Source organism: Crocodylus porosus, unplaced genomic scaffold (assembly GCF_001723895.1).
Source record: "Crocodylus porosus isolate Cpor-Errol unplaced genomic scaffold, CroPor_comp1, whole genome shotgun sequence".
NCBI classification, from domain to species: domain Eukaryota; kingdom Metazoa; phylum Chordata; order Crocodylia; family Crocodylidae; genus Crocodylus; species Crocodylus porosus.
Window position 1 is genome coordinate 16037690 of NW_017728932.1, and position 8871 is coordinate 16046560.

Here is an 8871-nt window from a genome sequence, read left to right on the forward strand (position 1 = left end):
CAGTTTCCTGTGGTAGACTGTGTTCTTAAAGCCTTGCTTCTTCTTCCTTAGACATGCTACAGGGGCTTGGTGTGCAACTTATTTTGCAACTTGGGAGGCCTAATGCAGGCCACCTTTCTGCTTTGCAAACCCTGCGCTAGCACTCAGACACCTGACTCCTGCACTCTTGCATCTAATTACAGTTATTTTAACCCCAGGCTTTTTGCCTCTGCTGCAGGCTGGCATGACATAACCTGCCTTTGACACATGCATTACGTGCAAGACAATCTGCAGCAGCTTCATCCTGCTCTAGTTGCTGATTTGCTATTTGCATCAGAGCAAAGACCATTTCTAGCTCTCAAAGTGTCCACAGAAATCCACAGCCTATGTTAACAGTTGCATTTGAAGTAGCCCAGTGCTCCTCTGTTTCCACGTGCGGCCCACTGACCTCTAGTCCTTGTTGTCTTTTGGGACCCCATTCTGTTAAAGTCAATTAAATTGATGTTAACCTGAAGCAATTCCAGTGAATTCAATTAGATTAATGCCAGATTTATGACAATGTTATTTATATAAAATCTGGGCCCCCTGTAAATAAAGACAGATTATTACCACTACCAAATATACAAACATACGTTAAACCATCCGTTACAGCCTGTAACATTTTCTACTTCTAAAAACACCACTTGTGCTGATTATCAGCAGTCCTTCAGCACTTGGCTGTGTGCTTGCAGCTCCACGTTATTAGCCTACTAATCATCATATATAGTTCCTGGGGAGAGATTTTCCAAAGAAAGTGTGCTGGTTACACCGACATGGATCCTTAAGACAAACTGGTACACTGCAGACATTACTGCAGAGCTTGTCACAATAGGAAGGATGCAGGACACTGAAGGAACTTTCCACTATTTGGTTAGAAACAGAAGTTATTAAAGAACCCATATGTGGATGTCCCTACGTATCACTGTTACAATTCATGGGTCCCCAATCTTTACTGACTCGTGAACTACAATACTGAGTCAGTAACACACTGAGGGCAACACTATACTTTGCTCTCTCCATCAACTTCTGTTTTAGCTTTTTATTATCCTGTGTGGCAGCGAGCAATGCTGGAAGGTCTATGGGGAACATGCTTCCTGTGAGTCTTGAGTTGGGGGTCACTGCTATAGGTGGTCTTGATTGCTCCTTCAAACTAATCCTTTTTAGTGATCCTCCCTTGTGATCTCAATTTACTCCCTGCCTGCCACCATCATCCCACCCTCTGGATTCACATTGGTTCGTCTTGTTTCATTTAAAGCTCACAGTCTTGAGAACGTGCCTGTTAGCATTGTCAGCTCCTACAGACCTTTGCTATCGTTGCACCACTATAGACTCACTGCATGTTGCGGGTTTCTTTTTTAGTCATCGTAATTTGTTTCAGGCTTCCAGTGAGAGAAAAAAAGCCTAGACAGACACCATCTCACTGAGAAGTGGAAGGCTTTATTCAATAGCTCTAGCACTGAGGTCCTTGCCTTGGGCTGGAAGTTGCTTATGTCAACTTTGAGATTGAGTATTTTATCCCACGTCAGAGGTCTCTGCCAAAACAAATGGGCAATACACTCCCCTTGCATGGCTGTCCTATGAAAACTCTTCAGATTCATGCCATTTAATATTGCACTTGTTAAAAACTATATTTAAAGAACATTAATGTGGCAACGCCGAGCAGTCAAAAGCTAGGATACGTCAGACTTAAGGTTACTTCTGCAAGGCACTCCCTTGAAGCCAAATTGCCATCTCTGCCAATGCCAATCTCCTGCTCCAAAGCACAAAAGTGCAACAGATTCTCAGCTAAGTGGCTGCTAAACACCATGAGGAAAGCAGTGTTTTTTTGTCATTTATTTCTTCCTCGTACATTTTGAGAATTCGGAATAATTTTGCTGAAAGGTTTGGAAAAATAAAATCAGCCCCAGGCAGACAGGCATGGAAAAATTCTGCCTGCTTGGTTAAAGCTTGGCAAAACAGTTACAATAGTGTAAGGGGGATATTTCAGCCGGGGTGGTCCAGAAATTATGCACAGTTCTCTGCATAGTTGTGCTGCATATATGGAGGTGTGTGTATTAGCCAAAGGGCTGCAGATGATGAGCCCCCTCATCTTGCCTCTCACAAAACAATTAGCAATACAAAAGTGGGGTCTCTCTAGTGTTAGGCAACCTTAACTTTTTTAAGCACCGCTTTCCAGCTCTCTCAATAACACGTCAGGTTTTATTGTCTCTGAAATCCTGAACTTTTGTCAAAATTCGATAAAAAACAGATTTTTAAATCACTTCGTGTCTTCATTTATATTTATCGGCCCATGTCCACGATTTAGAAGTTAATTTCCTAATTCCAGTCTGCATCTCATTTTACATTTACTGCATTTTCCAAACAAAAGGACTGAGAGAAAAAAAGTTCTCCTTTTGTCCTGAATATTTTAGTGTACTTAATAGGCAAACCCTGTGGGCAACAAACTGCTGAAAGTTTTCACTGAATGGCCCAGAATGAATCAGAAAGGGTAGGAAAAAAGGGGGATTTCATGAACATAAAGACAAAGATTTAATGAACATAGACTTCTCTCAGTTAATGGCCATACAAGCAGAGAGACACTCTACTAACTCAATGTAGATTTTTACTGGTACAATTTAAAAGCAAAACTTGACCCAGACATAGCCTCAGCTGATTCATTATACATAGCAGTGCAGGGCATCTGTCTGCTGAGGAACTTATATGACTCTCATTAACCAGGCATTTGAGCAGCTGTCCCATTTATAGTGACTGAGCCCTGTGGATACTACCAGCATTTACTTTTTCCATAAAATGGCAAGAACTGTCACCCACTAAGACAAGCTGCAGGAATCACATTGGCTAATTGTGCTGAAACACTGGAATGAGAAGTCTTGAAGCAAGGACTTGTATACAGGGCACCCATGACAAATCCCCAAACCCCGAAGATTCCTAAAAACAAACGGCAAATACTGTGGCTCTTAACATCAGCGCTGCACGTATAAAGTACGTATTCAGCCACACTGAGTGAGAACCAGGAGTGCTCAGAATCAGTGCACGGCTTTTCTTTTCTACTTTATGGGGGGGGAAAAAGAGAAATAATGCTCACTTACTTATTAAAGACAGAAGGCACAGGAGGGGCTTCATCTTTTCGATCGCGGCTTTAAGGTGAAGGGTGCAGGACTGGAGATCCCACCAGACAATCTAGCTCCACTCTGCTCGCAGATCACTGACTCAACTGCCTGTTTTAGCCTTCTTGCTGAGATGCAGCTAATTTGGTGTCATGTGGATTTCCTAGTTGGGGTTCGATGATTTACTCATGAAATTACACTTCAACAAAACGCTGCAAGTACTGAAAGGATATTTGACCAGTTGCTCTATCTCTCTAGCAGCAACTGCAGAAACCCATCCTCATAAGATCCCTCTGGAACATGCCTGAAAACTTCCAAGGGAAGTCTCTGCATCCTTCTCCACATCCCAGGCTACCTACCTGGAGATGCCGTCATCCTCTGAAGCATCTGGAAAAAAGAGTGTGCCCTATCTGCATGTGCTCACTGCAGGGATTTAAATAGCACGTCACCTTGTTACAGATAGCACTTGTTTTAGACCCCATTTCCCCTCTCTCACCCACAGCCTTGCTGTTCTCGCTTTGTTGTAGTTCAGTGCTAGTATCAGAAAGGTCAGCTCTTGAGAACTAAACGTACCTGTTTTGCTAATCCTTTGATACTGGTGTTTGGATCAGCAAGTGAAAGGTCCAGCCATGCTTGTGAAACACACCTGTGTGATGCCTTCTGCTTGCACTTGTTTTGTGACTGAACCCCAGCTGCACAGAATAAGCCCTATTTAGTATACATGTTGGCTGAGCACTTTGTAGTAGTAGAGTGGAGTGCTATTATCACAAATGCCCTGAGAGCCTCCTCCCTCTCAGATAGGCAATTATTAGGCACTGGAGCCATTCATCTATATTTGAAATCCCTTAACAGAGCAGGAGATGAAGCCGCTTTTGTGGAGAATGGAACAGTTTTCTCCCTAGCTTCCAGCATCTGCATCTTTCACCAGCTCTTTCCACGAGGAACTTACTCCTCATTAAAGGAGGTTCATAAAACCCCAACTGGCCCCCCTCAGGATCCCTTACTCCAAGGATCCCCAAAGTGCTTTATGAACATTCAGCAACAAATGCAGGGCCTCACAGCACAGAAGGCACTAACTCACTCCCATTTCCCAGACAGCTACCTATTTTGCCCTGAGGAATATCCCAGCAGAAGAGAAGGAGAAACGTATGTTAACTCAGGTGTCATTTGCACTTGGGCATGGCCGGGTCGTGCTATCATTCGCTCTGCTGTGAGAAAATAGAGTTTTCTCAGAAATGTAGATTTGAAAGAAAAACCCCAGAGCAATAATTTCTAAACACCTTTTCCCCTTGTCTAGCACATGCAATTCTGTTACCACAATGCTGATCTCAGCCCAAAATAAAAACATTATTTACCAGCTGTGTCAGTGGAGATGCAACTCCTCTCAGCTCATTCAGACATGTAGCTGTGGCGTTGGCTTTTCAAAGGTTGTCTGTCTGTGTCTGACTTGGGGTTGAGCCCCCCAGCTTTGTCAAGTTTCAAAACCTTCCTTTGCTACCCACAAAAAGAAACCAGAAGAGAGGCTGCAAAGAGCAGACTGGGATGGGGGGGTATGTGAACACTTTGGCCTTGTAAAAGTCTAGACCAGAGCAGACAACATGCAAGTCTCTGAACCCTTGAAAGAAGAAGTAAAAAGCTGCTTGCTTCCCTTTTCCATTAACTAAGAGTTTTGGTTTTGCTTGGGAAGTTTGATAGGGTGCAAGGTTAAATGATGACTCCTTATCTTAATCAGATCAGGTTCTTGGCACAGTGATGACTGCAAAGAATGCTTCAAGTTAAAGAGAACATTGCTGCTCCCAGTGTGACATACTGTACACGTATATGTGTTTGGCCTCCTTGGAGTAACAGCTTGATGTGTAGACTGCAAGGAATCAGAAAAGAAAGAAATGTACAAAGTACTTCAGGAAGAAATGGCATACACCTGCTCATGCCTGACCTCCGATGGAGGGATTATAATAATGCCTTCCAACCCCTTTTCCGTGAGAGATGCCAAAACCTGAACGATGGTAAGGCTGTGGGTGCACTGACTTTTGTCTTCTGTCCGTCTGTCTCCAACTCTTGTCCTTTGTCTTATAGTTAGATGGTTACCTATTTGGGGCAGGGATCATTTTTTTGTTTTGTGCCTGGTCTGTAACTAGATTTCGTAGGCACTATAGTAATGTGAGACAACAGCAGCAATGGTCACTTTACTTCTGCCAACGATCACAATGATTTCCATGTGGAAGGTCCTGCTTTGTCTCAGTGGGGGAGTTCTTCCCCCAGATTTAACATTAAAAAGCCTTTTTGGGCATCACTGCTGAGTATTTCCTCTCATCAGAGACACACCAGAAACCGGGATACTGATTCTTAGACCCTGAAGATTCTTGCGTGAACAAGCCTGAGGTCACCCTCCGTTGTACAGCAGCACTCGTGACAGCAAAGGACCACTAGGTTTGAATTGAGCTGGACATGTTACAGGCCATTAGCTCTGCCCGTGCACTTCAACCCTACTTCAGAGCATACCACATGCCTTCCACGCCTCGGGGTTTCAGACTAGGGAAACGTTTCCAGGTACAAACTCTTCCAGTGAAACACACCTCATGCACTAGGGCTGCATGGAAACTTTTCAAGTTACAACTTTTTTTTAATATAGGTCACTAAGCAGAGCCTTCGTTATCTTTTCATGCTCTCCAGCAGAATTCTACAGCACCCTTGCACATGCAAAGTTATGTCGGTTTTGTAACTATGCGGGGCAAGGCAGAAAGCCCACTGAGACAGGAAGTTGTTGAACGTGACGAATGTAGGGCAGCTTGCATTCATCCTTCTGGCTCTAGTGAGCTCAATGTGCAAAGCTCAGGTGCTGCTGCCCTTTGAAGAGACTGAGCAGTCGGGTATCAGAAATTCACATTTCTACTTTGTAGTTTCCATAAGCCGAGATATTATCAAAGCACACGATTCTCCTCAAGTGATTCTGCCACCTTCATGTCAGACTCAGGTGGATGGTTCCAATTCTATCCAGCTGCCTACAGATACAGTCTTTGCTAAAGCAGAGGCTGTTGCACAGAGCTCAATGGTGCAGCTTTCTATCTCACCCCCGACCCAACAAACATTATCCTGCACAAACTAATGCAGTCAGTCAGAAACTCAAACCATATTTTATTCCTCCATCACACCTTTCATCCCAAAGCAGTTCAGACACAGACCGGCTGCAATGCAACCACCCCTGGGGTGGAAGGGTGGAAACCAAGTACATGCCGCACACTGCGTACCACTGAGGGGAAAATCATTTTTGGCCACAAACCATGGGCAAACACCTCCTCTCATGAAAGGTTCTGTGGCATCAAAAGCCAGCCTGTGGTTAGAAAGGTCTCATCTGTAAGAGCTACAGATGGCAAACAGCACACAAATAGAATTATCTGCCTCAAAAGCATCATGGGATGATTTGGCCCAACTGATATTTTAATCTGTACCTCTCAGGAGACATTTCAAATCACAAAGCTACCTGGGCTCTAAGATGTACAACCCAGATCTCACTGTCCCACACACACACACACACGCGCGGACGCACGTGACTTTTTAAAGCACTGTGCCACGAAAATTCTAGGTAGAAATGTCTTTTTCAGAGGAAATATTTCATTTGCGTAAAAATATTTCAAAGCCACAAGCTGAACCACAGTTTTTGAGATGCATATTAATACTGATGGTTCTTCAGGTTCCTCCATCTGGCCTATAGCAAGAAATAATTCTGTTGTCGATATGGGGCATGTTGTGACCCCAAACCCTGTTACAGCCTCCTGACTGGTCCTTCTAGGGGCATCACCTCAGTCATGGATTGATAGGTTGTAATAGAAACTGGTTCTCCCGAGCAGGTGATCTGGATCTTGCCCGTAGCATCCAGCTCCACAGTCTCTCTTCTGTAATAAGAGACATAACAATGGCAGCCCTTGGTTAGCAGTGCTGTAAGCCTCTTGGCCCTGCTGTCTCAATGCCAGCACTGGAAAACTGACCACAGCTAGAGAGTCAAAAGTTTGGTCCAGTTTCAAAGGAAGATCCCACCCAGGTTAAGCAAACAACATATTTCTCCTGAAAGGGAGAAATCACCATTTTCCACACTGAGCTGCTTAACCACACAAGCCTCAAGAGGGGGAAGTGAGGAGGAAGATCAGGCCTACCTGAAACTCCAGAGGAAGGTTTGGGAGGCAGAACATGATTACAAGGTGGAATTGGATCAGGTTGCCAAGGTTGCCACCCTGATTCTGGCTGCAGGTGCCATGAGGTCTGACAGGCATTTTCTGCTAAAGCCATTACTCCCTGGGCCACTGGCTGAGTTCTGACTTGAAAGGAAGAATGGCCCTTACTTCATCTGCCATGCACAGCCTTGATTTTAGTCTCATCCAACTACCGAAAAGGTGAAAACCTACTCAGACCATTGGATCTGGCCAAATCACAGCAAAGCACCGTTGCTGCAGGACACTTCAGAGATAGGAGATTTATGGTGTAGGTATTTCCGATAGAAGTAAATCCTCCCCGGTACGTGGCGTGGCCCATCACAGACAAACAAGCCGTGGTGTGACTTACCTACAGGGCTTCTTTCCAAGTTCCTGGAGTACTCAGGATCTTCCTTGAGGACTCCCAGCTCCTTGTTCCAATTAGTCCATTTAAGCTCCTCCACTCTGGGGACATAAAAAAAAAAAAAAAAGTCAAACAGTTTTTCCTTGTCCCACCAACAATGACACAGGGACACGGGTTCTGACCACAGAAGTGGCCTCAGGGCTGCATCTCCGGCATCCCAGCCATACTCATTCTGACGGACACTGGCTTTATCAACACAGAGCTAAAGATTGGGCAGTAGAGGCAGCAGAAACTGCACCATACAAGGCCTGATTAAGGGTGGCGTGCTAATTGAGAGTGGTCTGCAGGATAGACAAGCTCTGTATCTTCCTCTGCATTGTGCATAGTTCTGGTGCTTCAGTAAAAATACTCTAGCCCCTGCAAAGGAAACACCATTAACACAACAGACTTCCCAGACTTGTCTCACAGGGAAAGGTCTCTTTACACACTGAGTAACACAAGGCAACTCCTATGACTCCGGCGTGCTCAGAGTTCAGCTCCCGCTCGGTGGAGGATAAGGGATAGTCCAGGTCCCTCTGTCCCCAGGGTCCTGTGCACGGGAAGAGCGCTGCCATCTTGTGGTCCACTGATGTCACAGAAACATTACTGAACAGCATTTGCATATTAAAAAATGAAGTCTGCAGAAGTTAGTGCCGCTCGGGTCACTGGTGCTGCCCAGGCAGAGCTTTGCCAGCGGTCAAGCTGCCAACAATGTTACCTGCTCAGAGCAGGGTCAGGCAACACACCAGTAATGATGCCTGAAGCTTTGCTGCCCCATGGCTTCCAGCATCGCTCCCCTTGATGGAACTGCAGGTGTCCACGACCCAGGCAGGAAAGGCACCAGCACAAATAAGACAAAGAGGGGCGTGGGTTTGGTAATTCTGCTGACTCAGGCTGGGTCTGCCTAAAACTACTCAAGCTGATTTCAGGTGACTTGCATTCAGGAATGAGCTTACAGGCCAGATGGTCCCATTGCAAGGGAAAAAGAGGCAGGGAAAGAGAAAATAATACTGCTTATGGCTGTAATCCTAGGGAGACTTAGTCACAGGATCAGGGGTCAGCAGGGCAGGCCTTATGAGGAGAGGCGACGGGACCTGAACCTGTTTAGCCTCCACAAGAGAAGGTTAAGGGGGGACCTTGTGGCCTGCTACAAACT

At 45.2% G+C, this 8871-nt stretch overlaps 2 protein-coding genes and 1 long non-coding RNA gene across 3 annotated transcripts in view; all 3 read right to left on the reverse strand.

The window, feature by feature from the left end:
• ITGAE (integrin subunit alpha E) overlaps positions 1–3286 on the reverse strand; it is a 32381-nt gene extending 29095 nt beyond the window's left edge. The window contains exon 1 of the mRNA XM_019545317.1: positions 3108–3286. Within this exon, the coding sequence (XP_019400862.1) occupies positions 3108–3141 (34 nt within the window). The 5' untranslated portion in view covers positions 3142–3286. The remainder of the gene's footprint in view (positions 1–3107) is intronic.
• A 2956-nt stretch (positions 3287–6242) lies between these two features.
• Positions 6243–8767, reverse strand: LOC109317210. Its single transcript, XR_002103003.1, has 2 exons — positions 7683–8767; positions 6243–7018 (listed from the first exon to the last, which is right to left on the reverse strand). It is a non-coding gene; the product is annotated as an uncharacterized LOC109317210 (long non-coding RNA).
• Positions 8768–8772: 5 nt separating this feature from the next.
• TRPV2 (transient receptor potential cation channel subfamily V member 2) overlaps positions 8773–8871 on the reverse strand; it is a 9775-nt gene continuing 9676 nt past the window's right edge. Inside the window, exon 13 of the mRNA XM_019545318.1 lies at positions 8773–8786. Coding sequence (XP_019400863.1) covers positions 8773–8786 — 14 coding nt within the window. The remainder of the gene's footprint in view (positions 8787–8871) is intronic.